Consider the following 18,383-nt stretch of genomic DNA (forward strand, 5'->3'; position numbering starts at 1 on the left):
GCCACACTGTGGTTATGCATGTCATTGCATCATACACCCATATTTAAAATGGGAAATGCAAGCAATATGTCAAAATGTCAAAAACGACATTAGTTCAAGTGAATGGTTTCTATTAAAGGTACAAAAAAAAGACTACCACATACTTATTCAAATGGATACGACACCTGCGAAGGTAACCTGCAATAATGACATTTGTTTTTCTTCTATTTGTTTCTATGGCTAGAAGGGATACAGCTTTGGTCAAATTAAAGTCAAACGTTTTAGTTTTTTGCATTTTAGCTAACCTTAATCTAATCATCTCAACCTGCTATGTTATTTATCCTAACCTGACAGTGGTGCGTAAATTCTCCTGACCTGCTACGAAAATTCAAATCTGACATTAATTTGACAAAAGCTGGAGTCCTAGCCACGACGACGTTCACGTTACAACTGTGTTGCCAATCTTGCCGAGCCATCTTGTCACAAGAGGACCACAAAGGAAATACGTCCTAGACTTTGCGTGTTTTCCTATATGATTTTACTAATGTGCATATGACATGGGTGTCTTTTTAAAGTTTTATGTTTGCTTGTTTTTCAAATTGTCGAATTAGATAAACCATCCTAAAACTAAACATCCTTGCCCACGACCAATGAGCATCGCCTTTTTCTACTTCTTCCGCTGACGTGAGACGACTTTCAAATCTTTGGCGGTTGACTGGCGTTTGATAACTTTTCTACATAATTCAACTGTTTACACGAATTAACATGGATTCAGCTATGGCAAACCTTCTTGTTGGGTTTCCAGTCAACATCCAAAGAAGCGACGGTAAGCTGTGTAGCTAACTTTTTTTTTTAATTATAACGCTACCTTTTTATTTGACTAGGAAATACATATTGAGACGTTGGCTAGGTTCCTTTTTCAAATGTGCCCTGCAATACAACACGTTACGTTAAGATGGTTAGCTAGCGTTAGTAAGTTAGATTCGCCTCCCACATGATTTCGCTTCTTAGTTAGCAAACATTAACGTGGGTTATGCATTTGGCTGTTATTTGTTATATTAGCTAACCTTTTTGTTGTCGCGTAAATCAGTTAATGTACAGGTGAATGAGTTGAACTCAGCTAACGTTAACGCGTTAGCCGAATTTACTCAACACAACGTTAACTGCGAATAGCTAACATCGTTGTTACCTGTGTGGTTGTTGATTTACAGTAACTAGCTAATAGTCTTTCATTATTCCAGGTACCTACTGGCTTTAAATAGTTAGCTATTGTAGTTAAAGAAAAAAGACGGCTAAATATTTTAGTAAATTTTGCTAGGTACAGTATTTGACTTAGCTAACGTTAGTTGGATAGGATAATGACGCCATCCGTTGATTGTTGGTTTTAATATTATAACGTTAGTTAGCTAACGTTACCCTTTTGTAGAAATGGGTGACTACCGTTACAGTGGAGTAGCTAACGCTGGTCCAGGCAGGGCATTGTACTTTGATTAACTGACTGAACTCTACGGTGAAGGAAGTTCCTAATGAACTCCACCAACTTCTTCCCCGTGTAGTTTAGTCGGCTAGGCATTGGTGTGAACTTGCTAACAGGTGGTGTAAAGTTACTGATGGCTGAATGTGTTTTATAGGGCGAGTGCATACTGCAAACATCAAAACGGTTGATTCCACAACATCTATTGTAAATGTTGAATGGTTTGAGAAATCTGTATGCAGGGGAAAGGAGGTAAGTGGTTCAAGAGTGCCTTGTCTATGTTACAGAGAACAATTAACTTAGTGCTTTTAATCTTGACTGATGCATTTTTGGGACCATATCAACAGTGGACTAATGAACAAAATACTAACATGTTTCTTTGAGTGACCTTTTATACTAGTTTGAGTGACATGAAATACGTTTGGATTCATGTAAGAGCTCTGGAAGACAATAAATAGTTGGATCTAGCTATGCTATGTGCTGCAACTTTTTAAATAAACTGATGTTTGTTGACATACTGCTGCTATTCCTGTCATTTAGCTCGAAATAAATGAATTATGGTCCCTGAATGAAGCGCTTTTTGAGCACATGAAATCCGCTACTACACCTGCTCCCCCAGAGAAGGTAAGCATACTCTAGGGGTGGGCCTAGGAGCTTGAGGTTCAAAGTGTATTACATTTGAAAGTTGATGATCCTAAAGTCAGGAACAATGTTGCTTACGTGTGTGATTTTTATTTTCTCCAGAAATATGAAAGCCGTCTCCGTTCATCCAGGATCCCTGCTCCTTCCAATCGTAAGTGACTTGTCTTGAGAAGTTATTATGCTAAGTTAGAACATTTTTTGTGGAGGGGGGGTAGAAAATATTGTAGATTCAGCAAAACATTTGTTTAGTTTATGAAAATCTGTTAATTTAGGAAATCTGTTCAAGTATTGGCCATGAATAAAAAAAGATGTGATTGTGTTATCAATGTATGAAATTATTGTTATTTTCAAATATATTTTTGGTTTTAGTTGCGGACAATTTGCAGTGAACTAATTATGTTCCGGCACCCCACCATTCGCCCTGATAAAAATCTGCCTGCGGCTGAATATAGTTGCCTACCCCTGTCTTATAAGTGTTTCTTTCAGTGGTGTGTGTGAAAGAGTTAATTATGGATATTTTCTTTATAAGGTTCTGCTCAAGTGGGTCCTCCTGAGGAGACAGGTTTGCATGCAATGCATGTTCCTCTCTAACCAAATCATATGCTAAATTGCTTTATATGAGATGGAATCCCATATAGGGCTGTTTTCCTCAGTTATACCTTGATTTGAAGATAAAATCACATTGGCCTGTATCTTCAGGTGCATAATAACTCTTTAATTAATTTAATTAACTCAATGGTGCACAATAAATTTACCCACTTGGTGGTTAGTGGAACTGCCCTTGTAGTGGGACAGTATGTAATCTGTACATAAATAATTGATGAACTATTTGGTATGTGATGGCTACCAATCATGTACAGAGAAGACCTATACCATACTGTTTACAACTAGAATTCCATTTTGTGACAATAGGTTCCAAAAGGTCTTTGTTCAGTATTATATCAGCCTACTGTGGTTGAAACTATATAGACATACACTGAGTATACAAAACATAAAGAACAGCTCCATGAGACTTACCAGGTGAAAGCTATGATGCCTTATTGATGTCACCTGTTAAATCCACTTCAATCAGTGTAGATGAAGGGGAGGAGACCAGTTAAAGAAGGATTTCAAAATTTTGATATAATTGAGACATGGATTGTGTATGTGTGTCATTCAGAGGGTGAATGGGCAAGACAAAATATTTAAGTGCCTTTGAACTGGGTATGGTAATAGGTGCCAGGCGCACCAGTTTGTGTCAAGAACTGCAACACTGCTGGGTTTTTCAAAAATGGTCCACCACCCGAAGGGTATCCAGTCAACTTGACACAACTGTGGGAAGTATTGGAGTCAACATGGGACAGCATCCCTGCGGAATGCTTTCAACACCTTGTAGGGTCCATGCCCCAATGAATTGAGGCTGTTCTGAGGGCAACAGGTGGGGGTGCAACTTAATATTAGGAAGGTGTTCCTGATGTTTGGTATACTCAGTGTATTTGTACTGTAAAGTGACCCTAAGCAGTTTTGTTAAGGGTACTAGCACTCTTTCTAGTTCAATGCATTCCACAGAGGGCAGAGTCTGCCGGTTTTTACCTTTCAATTAAGACCTCGACAACCAGGTGAGGTTGTTTTAGGATCCCCATTGTAAGAGTAGCTGCTGCTTTCGCAACATGTGTCCACATGAAAATGACTTAAGAACATTATTAGACAAGAACAGCTCAAGTACAGAACTACATACATGTAAAAATGGCACACAGTGTGTAGGTATGGATATGTAGACAATATCTAGGGGAGAGGCATTGTGCCATGAGGTATTTTGTCATTTAATTTTTTTAATTTATAAACCAGGTTTGCTGTTCATTTGAGCAATATGAGATGGGAGTTCCCTGCAATGTCTCTATATAATACTGTACGCTTTCTTGAATTTGTTCTGGATTTGGGCACTGAAAAGACCCCTGGTGGTATGTCTGGTGGGGTAAGTGTGCGTGCCAGAGCTGTGTATAAGTTCACTGTAAACAATTTTGAATTTTCCACATGTTTCTTATATAAAGAAGTGATGCAGTCACACTCCTCAACTCTTAGCCAATAGAAACTGGCCTGCATAGTATTTATATTAGCCTTCTGATTACAATGAAGAGCAAGACGTGCCACTCTGTTCTGGGCTAGCTGCAGCTTAACTAGGTATTTTCTTTTCACCACATGACTGGACAATAATCAAGATAAGACAAATAGAGCCTGCAGGACTTGCTTTTTGAATTGTGGTGTCAAAGTCGAGACCTCTCCACATCTTTACAACCATTGAATGTATATATTTGACCATTTAAAAGGTAACAAGGTAACACAAAGTAATTGACATGGCATTCCTGATTCGCCCAGCTAAAATTGAACACATTGAGAATTAGTAGTGGAAAAGGAGCTGGCCAGCTGTTTACTAGGCCTACGTTGAAATCATGATATTTATATGGTTTGTCTAGTGCAATGGTGGAGAAAGTACTCAATTGTCATACTTGAGTAAAAGTAAAGATACCTTTTAAGGAGCGGACTTTTTTTATCTTTTTTTCCCCCCCTTCAATTTTTGCCTAAAATTACATACCCAAATCCTAAGACAATTTTTCTGTTCTGCTAGGCAGTCAAAATGTAACAAGTACTTTTGGGTGTCTGGGATATTGTACGGAGTAAAATGTAAATTTTCTTTTGCAATGTTGTGAAGTAAAAGTTGTCAAAAATATAAATGGTAAAGTACAGATGCCCCAAAAACTACTTTAGTACTTTCAAGTATTTTTACTTACGTACTTTACACAACTGGCCTAGTGTTGGGATCAGAAGGATGATGAACAAGTTATTAATCATACAAAAGACTACTCAATACAACTGTAGTGGTTAAGGTGTTAGGCTAACTATACTCTTCTACTCAGTTCCACTTCCTAGAAAGTCCATACGGCAGACATGCTTGTTCCGGGCCCCTGCTCCAGTCTCTGAACCTGCTAAGACTAAACAAGACTTCCTGTCTTCAGAGTATCCACCCTCTGTCCTCAAAGCTTCTGGTGGGGGTTGCTTCTCATTTTGTGCTTTCTGATTTCTTGCCTATCCCATATATGCTGCCCCCAGATCTGTTTGTGCTCTTGCCAACTCCATTGCAGTCATTGTTTAGTGACAGGGAGTTGGCATGACACAAACTGACTGGCGCTCAGGCTATATTTCTTACTTTCATTCAAATAATGAATTCCATTACCCTCAATTTTTTCCCCCCTCTGTGTCTTCTTGATATTCAACATACTTCATTTTCCAGGTGTGCCCAACCGAGTGGGGAAGAGGAACAATCAGAGGCAGACTGTTGTCCTGCCGCCAGTCAACGATACCAAGAGTGTCTTAGTCACCTCAAGTGAGCTTTAGGAACTTTGAGTCACATCACTGTTTATCGCTCTGGACATGTATTCATAAATAGTCTTAGAGGAGTGCTGATCTATGATTAGTTTTGCCCTAAAGATCACAATTAAAAATACATTAAATGGACTGGGGGGCATGATTCTAGACTCTGATGCCCTGCTATCTTCGTGAGCATCATTCATCACATTTGATAGCTTCTCTTTCAGACAAACGGAGATCTGTGGTACCCACAGACATGAGCAAACCAGTGAACAAAAGATTGTCCCATGCAGTCAAGAGTTCTGACATGGTGCCCAAGAAGGGAAAGGTATGAGACATTGTATAATGTTTACATGGTACTATTGTCCTATGGAAATGAGCTTTTGTGAAGATGCAGACCAATAGGTCTATAGCTAACTTACCGTCAATTCCCCCAATTAAGTTCTATTGGAGATGCACCGACATTACATTTTTTACTGATATCTGAAACTTTTCTTGACAAAGAAAGATACAGATTTTTTATATATATATATATATATATATATATATATATATATATATATATATATATATTTTTTTTTTTTATATGTGTGTATATATATATATATATTTTTTTTTTTTTTATATGTGTGTATATATATATATATATTTTTTTTTTTTTTATATGTGTGTATATATATATATATATATTTTTTTAAATATTTTTTAATGCCAAAAAATTAGTGGCTTTTTAAGCATTCTAGTACCGTTAGTTAAAACACACGCACATGGACACAGAGGTCTAAGGCACTGCATCTCAGTGCAAGAGGCGTCACTACAGTCCCTGGTTCGAATCCAGGCTGTATCACATCCGGCCGTGATTGGCCCAGTGTCCTCCGTAAATAAGAATTTGTTATTAACTGACTTGCCTAGATAAAGGTTACACACACACACACCACACTGACCAAAAGTTATTTTGTTGGCATTTACATATGTCCCCATTACCAGTAAAACATAATCAAAACCTATTTTTCACTTACTTGCTGTGCTGTTTCATTGTTCAGTCTCAACCAACAACGTCTTGTCCAGAATGACTGCACATCACATATTAATTTAAGATTTTCATACTTTTTTTACGTAGTTATTACACATTGATTACACGATCACTCGTGTTTCATGTCACATCATTCATCGATACGTATGCTATGATGCTGGTAAAGTTGTCTCGCGCACCGTCAGTGCTAGTCAAAAAAAGAAAAGCTAGCTAGCTCATGGATGCAAACAATGTTCTTCCTCAAACATAGCAAAACGACCATCTGTTTCAGTAGCGATAGCTAGCTAACTATTTAGTTAGGTATCATCTAAAATAACCCTAATTTATAAGATTTCTTATTTGATTAATGGTGGTCAGACCCCATCTATGTGAAGCTACCCACAATAAGAATTAACCACAATGTGGACATTGCATTTAGCCTTCTAAATAAAAGTATGTCAGACAGTGATGCAAAATTAATACAAGTATAATTATGCCATAATTGAATAAATCATGCTAAACGAGGTTGGAATGTTGTATAAAATCAACAAAAGATCAATTGTTAATTTGACATCTGAAATCACGCTGGATGTATTATACTTTGGAATTGCATTGGGGGCAAACTTATTTCACTGTACAGCCTTATCTATGGATTGTGGATCAATGACATTTAAAAAAAAATATATATATATATTTAACGAGGCGAGTCAGTTAAGCACTAATTCTTATTTATGGTGACGGCCTAGGAACAGTGGGTTAACTGCCTTGTTCAGGGGCAGCACGACAGTTCTTTACCTTGTCAGCTCGTGGATTCGATTTTGCAACCATTCGGTTACTGGCACAACGCTCTAACCACTAGACCGCCTGCCGCCCACTGGGGTATTATACTTTTGAATTGTATTGGGGGCATTCTTATTTCACTGTACAGCCTTACCTATGGATTGTGGATCATTGACATGGGGTATCAGTCTACTCAGTGACACCCAGAAAACATTAGCATCGTAGCTCTTATTGCGGGACTTTGAAACAACTGAATTGAGCCACATTTATTATCAACCTATGTGTATTGAACACTATTCCAGAGGAAAAACAATACTGTGGGGATGTTTTGGAGTCCGATAACTCTGAGGACGACGTTGGGAAAAAACATATTGGATATTGAGTGGACTGTTACCAGATTTCATTAATCCCCAATCCTTATGTAAAGCTGTACAGTGCAATATGAATGTCAATACACACAATAGGCTGACTGGGGAGGTGATTTCACACAGTCACAGTCCTGCGATAAGAGCTACAAAGCTAATATTTGTGTAAACTCTTCACATTTGTGCTCTGGGTGTCACTGAGTAGACTGATACCCCATTTCATTGCTTCACATTCAAACCTTGTTTATTAACAATATCTAGTCTAAATATGGCATGATTCCACCAATTGTAACCTTCTGCATCACTTTCAAATAGTTACTTTTTTTATTTTGAAGGCAAACTGCAAACTACACTATTGTGCCTAATCCGTATTGTGGCTAGCTACACAACACGGTCTGGTTGAGCCTCACTGGGTTAAGTAGCTGGCTAGCTATCTATATATTTTCATGAACTGAAGTTCAATTTCAATAGGCAAACAAGTGGCTACCTAGCTAATACTTACTCACAAGGATTCCTAAATCATTGCTAAGAATAATGAAAATGACTGCAGTTTCTACTGGTCATTGTTTTCAGGCTGGTTGTATTGGTGCTAGCTAGATACTAAGCTAAAGCTAGCTAGCTACCCCAGAAGTTGTGGTCGAGCAAATAATGCTTTATTACCAACAGTGTTGTAAACTCATCATTTGTGGCCAGTATTTGCTTGTTTGCAGGCTTTCTTTGTACAGCTTTGACAGTGCTACTGATAGTAGTGGTGGCGCTTGGCTTGCTCGTGCAAATTCAGAACACACAACATTCAATAATAGAGCTGTGTTATTTGACGTGTATATTTTTTGACACACAAAGACCCAAACAGCATTCCATATGGCGTGAAGCTAATAGCAGTGACGCTATTACTGTGCAACTCCGGTAGGACAACATCTGGAATAATAGCACACTTGGTAGTCAAATCCATTTTTATTTGTCACATACACATGGTTAGCAGATGTTAATGCGAGTGTAGCAAAATGCTTGTGCTTCTAGTTCCGACAGTGCAGTAATATCTAACAGCCCCCAACAACTACCTAATACACACAAATCTAAAGGGGTGAATGAAAATATGTATATGGATGGCCGAGCTGCATTAGCAAGTGCAATAGATGGTATAAAATACAGTATATACATGTGATATGAGTAATTTTAAGATATGTAAACATGATTGAAGTGGCATTGTATAAAGTGACTAGTGATCCTTTTATTAAAGTGGCCAGTGATTGGGTCTCGATATAGGCGGCAGCTTCTCTGAGTTAGTGATTGCTGTTTAGCAGTCTGATGGCCTTGAGATAGAAGCTGTTCTTCAGTCTCTCGGTTCCAGCTTTGATGCACCTGTACTGACCTCACCTTCTGGGTGGTAGCGGTGTGAACAGGCATTGGCTCGGGTAGTTGTTGTCCTGGATCTTTTTTGCCTTCCTGTGACATCGGGTGCTGTAGGTGTCATGGAGGGCAGTTAGTTTGCCCCCGGTGATGCGTTGTGCAGACCGCACAACGCGGTCTCTGGAGAGCCCTGTGGTTGAGGGCGGTGCAGTTGCCGTACCAGGCTGTGATACAGCCTGACAGGATGCTCTCGAATGTGCTATTAAAGTTTCAGGGTTTTGGGTGACAAGCCAAATTTCTTCAGCCTTCTGAGGTTGAAGAGGTGCTGTTGCGCGTTCTTCACCACACTGTCTGTGTGGGTGGACCATTTCAGTTTGTCTGTGACGTGTATGCCGAGGAACTTAACTTTCCACCTTCTCCCCTGCTGTTCTTTCGATGTGGATAGGGGGGTGCTCGCTCTGCTGTTTCCTGAAGTCCATAATCCTCTCCTCTTAGTTTTGACATTGAGCGAGAGGTTGTTTTCCTGACACCACACTCACCACCTCCCTCCTCCTAGTGTGTACCGGTGCTGGACCAGTCGCGAAAGCCAATATCACTCACGACCGAGAACGGTTGATTGTCAAGGGCAATGAATTCCATTATTTTGGTTAATGGATTTCGCCTTTTGAGTTGTCTCGCTTAAATGTTCTTACTCTTTCAAATGACTGTTCGACTTGTTGACTGCTCGATGCACACATCAAACATTGTGGGCTAGGTTAGCAAAGCTGTGTTGCATGTGTAGTGCAACATTTTACGTGGTGACATTGTCATATGCCTATATTAGATAGGTATGCACGTCAGCTTTGACATCGGTTTTCCACATCGGTGTTAAACTAGTGAAAGCATTTACTAAAATATTTTGAAATACTACAGACCCACCAGTTTATCACTTCTCTTATACATGTAGTTCTGCTTCCTATAGTTTGGTGACACAAACCGACCGAACAAGCAGTTTTACCAGATGATTGAAGACTTCAGAGAGACCTTGGAAGTATTTCCTTTAAGTCCATCGGATACGGTAAGATGAAGAACAAGTGTTGAAATGTGGAAGGTCATTTATAATTATTGCTTATATTAGAGAATATATCTTAAATTATTATTTTTGGTCAACAGGTTGAAGCTCATAGAATTTGTGTGTGTGTTCGCAAGCGTCCTCTCAACAATAAAGGTATGCTTAATTAACGTTTTAAGTCACACCTTGTATCATCACCCTGCATCTTTGGTCCATTCTAATGTTGAGTGGTTATGTGTGATATTCTTAGAGGTGACCAAGAAAGAAATTGATGTGGTGACTATCCCTGGAAATGGAACGCTGCTTGTTCATGAACCCAAGCAGAAAGTGGACCTCACCAAATACCTGGACAACCAGGTCTTCCATTTTGACTACTCCTTTGATGAGTCATCCACCAATGACTTAGTGTACAGGTATTCACTTTTGTTTTCTAAACAATATTATCTTCAGTTTATTTTACAATTATTTGCCGATTTCAAAACGTTCTGTTCAAATACCGTTTGCGTGCATGTTCTCTTTATGAAGTTTGTTGGGTGTATCAACATTACTTGTTTTTGCAAGACAACCACATTCTTGTATTTCTTAATGATAGGTTTACCGCCAAGCCTCTTGTCCAGACCATCTTTGACGGAGGAATGGCAACTTGTTTTGCTTACGGCCAAACTGGAAGTGGTAAAACTCACGTAAGCCTTTCCCTTTACCTGTCAGGTTGACACTATAGCAGTTTTCTCTCATGTAAAATGTGTACCCATTTTTTACCCTATTCAGACAATGGGAGGAGACTTTTCAGGGAAGAGCCAGAACAGTTCCAAAGGGATCTATGCCTTGGCAGGTAAATTATTGACTATTTTCTATCAGCAACAACATTACAATATTGGCTTAGTTATCCTTTTTGATTGTTTTCTGGAAATATTTTGATAGATATTTGAGGTCACTACTAAAGAATAGATCTTTCCACCTCAGATTTTAGAATTTATGTATGTAAATGTCATACATGACCTTTACTTAGGCCATACTTCCATGATGTCTTACAGTGTCTTGTAACTCCTCGTTCCTCTTACTTGTTGCTTAGCTCAGGATGTGTTCACCCTTCTGAAGCAGAGGAGATATTCCAGTCAGGACCTGTGCCCCTATGTGACTTTTTTTGAGATCTACAATGGCAAGGTGAGAAGGAAGCGCTTGTAGTGCTCCTCAAGCAGCTTGGGGATTTGATTTTGTTGTTGGTGGAGAATCCATCATGATTAGAACAAAAGTTTAGACTCATTTTAGGTGTGACTAAGGCTGTGTATCCCAAATGGCAACCTATATAGTGATCTTCTTTTGACCAGAGCACTACTAACACACTTGGCTCCGCATATGCAGGTGTTTGATCTGCTGAACAAGAAGGCCTCGCTGCGAGTGCTAGAGGATGAGAAACAACAGGTCCAGGTGGTCGGCCTGCAGGAGATGTACGTGTCGTGTGCGGAAGACGTCATCAAGATGATTGAGATGGGCAGTGCATGCAGGTACATATGTTGTTTTGACTCCACCCGGAGTGTGTTCAGTGAGGTGAAACATTCAAAATGTTAGCTATACATGGCATGAATAGAGCTGACAGGATTCCCTATTGTTCTTGACGCACAATCATATCTTGTCAACACTGCACATTTCCACCTGAACGTTCTGGAACATTGCGCCCTCCTGAACAGACCCCTGGTTTTCCCTCGCCCTGTCTAGCATGTGTGTTGTCTTCCGTTCCTGTTTTGTATTTTGACAAATATGAATATCTCATCTAACTTTAGCATACTAAAGCCCTATAGAGTCCTTCAGGATGCAACTTATATTAAAATGTAAGCAACTAAAGTAGTGATTTATTTGTGACAATTATTTGCTGCATCTTTCGCAGGACGTCCGGCCAGACGTCCGCCAACGCCAACTCGTCTCGCTCCCACGCCATCCTGCAGGTGGTCCTGCGGAGGAGGAACCAGCTGCACGGGAAGTTCTCCCTGGTGGACCTGGCGGGGAACGAGAGGGGCACAGACGTCAGCAGCAACGACAGACAGACCCTGGCAGAGACGGCCGAGATCAACCGCAGCCTGCTGGCTCTCAAGGTGAATACAACTACTCTCTACTACAACTACTAGCCCACTGTCCTTCTATTTTTCACTCTTTAGAAATCCTTTTACCTGGGGTGTATTCATTCGTGTACACACGTAGCAAAATGTTTGCAACAGAAAATGGGAGCAGGTGTTTCTAATTGGACATGTTCAGTTAGTCCCTCTGTTGCAGTCTGTTTTCTTCTGTTTTGTGCCTAGTGAATATGACCCTGATCATATAGCAGGTATGAACCACCTGTATATACAGCAAAAGCCCTCATAAATGTGTAGGCAATGTCAAGATTATCAATGTAACTATCTTGTGATGTCAATAACATTTTTTTTGTATGATTTGAGAATATACACTGAGCAGCTTATTCTGCAAGGGGTTTCTTTCTAAATGTAACTAAGTTTAGAGCTGTGAGCTGCAGCTCCTCACTCTAAGCCAGGGCTTTCCAAACTTTTTGGGCCCGCAGCCCCATTTTATTTATATCTCAATCAATGAATGTATAATAATAAAAAAGTAATCCACGTTTACTTTTTTAGTTGGGGCTATTATTCTATTACAAATCAGTCTGACAGTACTTCAATCTGGGATTGGGATTGTCAGGCAATGTGTAGAATTTTTTTATTTTATTTTTTTACCTTGTCTGATTTAGTGCCTGGTCTTGTCCACTCTGTTCTAATGAATCATTTGGGTTGTGGGCATTGTGGAAGGAAAAAGCAGACTCCTACGTGTTCCTGAGAGTCGTGTCTTTCAGTGGTGGGGGTCATAATACTTTGTAGTTTAAGCGGTTCAAAGGATAGAGCCACATTTTGTAGGCTGTAAATCACTCTGTTTATTACAACCGCATCTAGTGACTACCAGAGGTTACTGATGTAACCCTGGTTCTATGGACAAAGCTTTATTTTTATTTTTTTATTTCAGGTTGTGACCCCTAGTTTGCAAAATGCTGGTTTAAACCCTACTTTCTCCCTCCTCTCCCTGTAGGAATGTATTCGCTCCTTGGGGATGGACAGCCACCACATACCCTTCAGGATGAGCAAGCTGACACAGGTGCTCCGAGACTCCTTCATCGGAGAGAACTCCAGGACATGCATGGTAAAGGCTCGGCGACTCCTCTTTGGGCTTTAGCTCTAGAGGCACAATCTTAAAAATGGCTTATTAACTACTAATGTAGCTATGGTTATGGGGGGCAGGAGGAGAACGGGGAGCAGGTAGCTGACTAGTGGTGTCTATTCACAGCAGTCTCATCTGGGGGTACAAGCTATTGGCCAGTCTTACACATTTTGCCATGATGTTCCTATACTGTCCGCATCTAAGTGATGGCAACAGGCCGTTGCTGGGGTCCCTGATTTATTTTTTTGGTCCCCCCCATGGTGTTGCAGGTGTCCCAAGGGTGCGTTCGGTTGAGCATACCCCTCTCTGTAGCACCTTGCAGTCTGTACCAGTGTGATGCAGCCCGACAGTATGCTCTCCATGGTGCTCCTGTAGAACACTGCGAGGGCCCATGGAGACAGGCCACATTTTTTTATCAGCATCCTGAGATTGTAGAGTCTTGCCTTCACCACGGTGTCTGTGGTTTGACCATTTCAGCTTCTCAGATGTCAAGTTCCTCGGTGTACACATTTTTGACAGTCTCCATGGTGGCTCCATTGATGAGGAAGGGGGTGTGCCTAGCCTTGTTTCTCTTGTCCACAATCGACTCCTGTTTGTTTTTCTGATGTTGAGATATTGTTTACCTGGCACCACGCTGTCAGAGTACTCACATCCTCCCTGTAGGCAGTCTTGTCGCTGTTGGTAATCAGGCCTACTACTGTCGTGTTGTCAGCGAACTTGATGGAGTTGGAACTGTGTGAGGCCACTCAGTCGTGAGTGTACAGGAGGGGACTGAGGTCGCACCTTGTGGCACCCCTGTGTTAAGGATCAGTGTCGGAGAGAGAATGTTGACTACCTTCACCACCTGGGAGTGGTACGTCAGGAAGTCCAGGACCCAGTTGAATAGGTAGGAGTTCTGTCTCAGGGCCGTGAGCGTTGTGGTAAACTTAAGAGGGCACTAAGGTATTGAATGCCGAGCTCTAGTCAATGAATAGAATCCTCACACAGGCATTCCTTTGTCCAGGTGGGTTAGGGCAGTGTGCAGTGCAATGGCATTTGCATTGTCAGTGAATCTGTCGGGTGGTTGGTGAATTGGGGAGGGAAGAGGTGATGTGGTCTTTTTATCTAGTCTCTTGAAGCACTTCATGATGGAAGTGAGTGCTACGCATTGCTAGTCATTCAGTTACTTTCCCTTTCTTGGGCACGGGGATGATAGTGGACATCTTGAAGCAGGTGGGGATAGCGGCCTGAGTTGGAGAGACTGAAAAGGCCCGAAAACACAACAGCCAGCTAGTCTGAAAATGCTCTGAGGGTGCGGATAGGGATGCTGGCAGCCTTGCGAGGGTTATCACGTTTGAATGACTTACACATCCTCTGTGGAGACCGTAAATATGTAGCCCTCGTTGTCCTCAGGCACTCTCCTTGTCGTCTTAGTCATCATTGTCCTCAAAGGCGTGGGGAAACGGGTGTTTTGCTCGTCCGGTAGGGTGGCGTTGGTGTCCGTGACGTAGCTGGCTTTCTTTTTGTAATCTGTGATCGTTAGGAGCCCCTGCCTCATACGACTCGTGTCCGACCCGCTGAATTGCTCCTCCACTTTGTTCCTGTAACTTAATATCGGCTATAATGTTTTCTTATGTTCCAGATTGCTATGGTGTCTCCTGGAATGGCCTCATGCGATTACACTCTAAACACACTACGCTATGCAGACAGGTACACTCAAACCCATGAATGGATAGTAAGTATCTTGTTATTGATTTTCAGTGGTAATTGTTTCTTATGTATTTTGTTCCTTGTCATAGAGCAAAGGAACTGAATGGGACATCCAGGGTGAATGATGCTGATCTTCCAAAGAAGATTGATGAGATGGAAGTGGAGAACAGCTCATCAGAGGAGGTAAGATCAAAATCCCTTGGCTTTGATAAAGTAGTACTTTTTGGTCCACCAGCCACTGGCAGGTGGATTAAAACATCGACTCACCACTCAATAAAATGCAACTAAAATGACACCTACAAAACACAAACTGACAAGGATGCTTTGGAATGTTTCTAAAACAAGTGTATTACTACTAAGAAGTAATGTTGTATATTGTTTTCATTTCATATTTTTTGTGACGTGACTCATAATCAAAATATCAAAGATGAGACAACTGTTCACCTGCTCCTTTAAGGTTGGGAGGTTACCATGCTTAGTCATGTTTGTGCCTGTGAGATTGTCTGATTAGGAGCAGCGTTGTCTTCTCTTCCCTAGCAGTTGAAACTCTCATTGAAAAACAACCTCGCTTGTGAACAAAACAATTTAAATAAGTCTGACAGTATCAAGTGGACATTTAGACAGTGTGTTCAAGAATATTAACTCCCAGTCATGTTTGCAGGACTCCATTGTGCCCATGACCGACATGTATGAGGCCATCTCCCAGGTGTCTGAGCTGGAGGAGTTAGTGCATGAGGAGTTGACGGTATACCTATCTTTTTTCTCACCTCGTCTTTAAAGGGAAATTACACAATTGTTCTACTTCATATTCATCATCTCCAGCACCACGCCAACATCAAAGTATGTGAAAATGGTGCATTTCTATGTTTTGTAGTGTGTGTGTAGGGTGTGCATCGTGTGATTTTAACCAATTGAGAGTAGGTATTGTTGGGTGTCTGAGCTGTGTGCTAGTAGTTTAAACGGACAGCTCGGTACATTCAGCATGTCAACACCTCTTACAAAAACAAGTTGTGATGAAGTCAATCTCTCTTCCACTTTGAGCCATGAGAGATTGACATGCATGTCATTAATGTTAGCTCTCTGTGTAATTTTAAGGGCCAGCTATGCTACCCAGTTCTGAGCCAACTGCAATTTTCCCAAGTCCCTCTTTGTGGCACCTGGCACCGCATGACTGAACAGTAGTCCAGGTGCTACAAAACTAGGGCCTGTAGGACCTGCCGTTTTGATAGTGTTGTTAACGCAGAGCAGCGCTTTATTATGGACAGACTTCTTCCCATCTTAATTACTGTTGTATCAATATGTTTTGACTAGGACAGTTTACAATCCAGGGTTACTGCAAGCAGTGTAGTCAACTCAACTTGCTCAATTTCCACATGATTTTTAGTTTTGGAAATATTTAAGACTAACTTATTCCTTGCTTACCCATTCTGAAACTAACTGCAGCTCTTTAAGTGTTGCAGTCATTTCAGTTGCTGTAGTAGCTGACGCATTTAGTGTTGAGTCATCCGCATGTATAGATACACTGGCTTTACTCAAAGCATGTCGTTAGTTAAGATCGAACATTAAGGGGCCTAAACAGCTACCCTGGAGATTTCCTGATTTATGTTTGAGGCTTCCCTTAAAGAACACCCTCTGTGTTCTGTTAATATAAGTAACTCTTTATCCACATTATAGCAGGGGATGTAAAGTCATAACACATACGTTTTTCCAGCAGCAGACTATGATCGGTAATGTCAAAAGCTGCACTGAAGCCAATCAGTCATTTGTGTAAATGCTGTGCTTATTGAATGTCCTTCCCTATATGCGTGCTGAAAGTCTGTCAATTGGTTACTGTGAAATAGCATTGTATCTGGTCAAACAAGTTTTCCCAGAAGTTTACTAAGGGTTAGTAACCGGCTGATTGGTCATCTATTTGAGCCAGTGAAGGGGGCTTTTACTATTCTTGGGTAGGGGAATGACTTTTGCTTCCCTCCAGGCCTGAGGGCAAACACTTTGTAGTAGGCTTAAATTGAAGATGTGGCAATATCATCCTCTATTATCCTCAGTAATTTTTCATCCAGTGGGTTTTGTGACCAATGAGCCATTTGATTCAATGAATGATGGAACGGAGTTTGCCTTTTTTATTTAAATGTTTTTAATGTCATTCTAAGGTGCTCCAAAGCTTTTTACTATCATTCTTCTACATAATTTATTTTCGCTTCATAGTATAGTTTTTAATTTAGTTACATGATTTCTTAATTTGCAGTACGTTTGCCAATCAGTTGGGCTGTCAGTTATTTGCCATACCTTTTGCCTCATCCCTCTCAACTATAGTTTTTTTTTTTTTTAATTCCTCATCAATCGATTTAACAGATTTGAGTAATTTTCTTAATGGGTGCGTGCTTATTAGTAACTGGAATCGGCAATTTCATAAATGTCAAGTTCAGCGTCTGGTTGCTTCTCATTACACACCACAGACCAGCAAATATTCTTTACATCTACATATGAATCACAACAACTTCTTCTATGACCTCTTATACACTACATTAGGCCCAACCTTTGGAACTTTGGTTTTCCTAGATATGGCTACTATATTGTGATCACTACATCCACGGATTTGGATACTGCTTTAAAGCAAATTTCTGCAGCAATAGTAAAGATGTGATCAATACATGTTGATTTCATTCCTGTGCTGTTTTTAAATACCCTGTTAGGTTGACTGACAACCTGAACCAGGTTGCAGGCACTGGTTACAGTTTGAAGTTTTTTCTTGAGTGGGCGGCTTTAAACATTCTGAACCTATAACTGCACCAATTTTGACTTGAATTGAAATATAATCAAAGATTTGACACATTACATGACTTTGTATTGCATGAGTAAGTTCCATATGTCTTTTGTTTTCTTATGTGTTGTCCAGAGGGCCAGTGATTTTCTCAAGCCAATGGAGATGCCATCATATGACATTGAGGCTGGGGTGACAGATATTGTGGACTACGCAAGAAAATTACTGGGTATGTGAATGTGTTGAGTAACCAGTTACTTTTCTAGTTCCATTTGCCTAACCTGATATCTAAAGCCAATGTTGATCCCAAGTGTCCCCTCTAGATGTTCTAACTTTGTGGCCTTGGCTTACTCTTGACAGACACAGTCCTGGCATTGCAATATGCCATTGATGGAGAGCGACTGGCAAGGATGACACCCAAATCAGGCTATTGCTGAGAGGGACAGCCACTCGACTTGTTCACTTGGAAATATGGTGCTATTAAAAGTACCGTTGAGTTGTGAATGTTTTATCATGCAGTTACTATTGTGCAAGGGTTCAATTGGACATAAATTCATTTCCGCTAACTTTAATTAATAGCAAAAGAAATAAAACATTACCTCTAACATTAAACATTAAAGCCATTACATACCATAGATATCCATGAAAGAATGTTAACAATTCATGTTTTCAATGTATTTGTATACAAAATGGAAATTTGTCCAGTTTTAAAATGATTTGATTAAAGTTTTTTTAATGAA

The 18,383-nt window shown here is 40.4% G+C and overlaps 1 protein-coding gene across 10 annotated transcripts; it reads left to right on the forward strand.

The window, feature by feature from the left end:
- Positions 1 to 18,383, forward strand: LOC110508733 (kinesin-like protein KIF2C). 10 transcript variants are annotated; one of them, XM_021589485.3, is made up of 23 exons: positions 24 to 172; positions 591 to 805; positions 1,611 to 1,705; positions 1,994 to 2,077; positions 2,198 to 2,246; positions 2,625 to 2,657; positions 4,990 to 5,118; positions 5,364 to 5,456; positions 5,656 to 5,768; positions 9,909 to 10,004; positions 10,100 to 10,154; positions 10,249 to 10,411; positions 10,591 to 10,681; positions 10,767 to 10,830; positions 11,071 to 11,162; positions 11,361 to 11,503; positions 11,884 to 12,088; positions 13,065 to 13,175; positions 14,815 to 14,882; positions 14,972 to 15,065; positions 15,544 to 15,627; positions 17,779 to 17,872; positions 18,004 to 18,383. In XM_021589485.3, the coding sequence occupies exons 2-23, from the start codon at positions 745 to 747 to the stop codon at positions 18,078 to 18,080; spliced, it is 2,094 nt and encodes a 697-aa protein (XP_021445160.1). In that variant the 5' UTR covers positions 24 to 172; positions 591 to 744; the 3' UTR covers positions 18,081 to 18,383. The 10 variants fall into 10 exon arrangements, with proteins under 10 accessions (XP_021445164.1, XP_090082226.1, XP_021445160.1 ...); XM_090226099.1 differs by having other exon boundaries at positions 5,668 to 5,768; XM_021589489.3 differs by lacking the exon at positions 2,625 to 2,657 and having other exon boundaries at positions 1 to 172.

The sequence above is a fragment of the Oncorhynchus mykiss genome, chromosome 28 (genome assembly GCF_057628025.1).
Source record: "Oncorhynchus mykiss isolate SJ-2025 chromosome 28, ASM5762802v1, whole genome shotgun sequence".
Taxonomy (NCBI): Eukaryota; Metazoa; Chordata; class Actinopteri; order Salmoniformes; family Salmonidae; genus Oncorhynchus; species Oncorhynchus mykiss.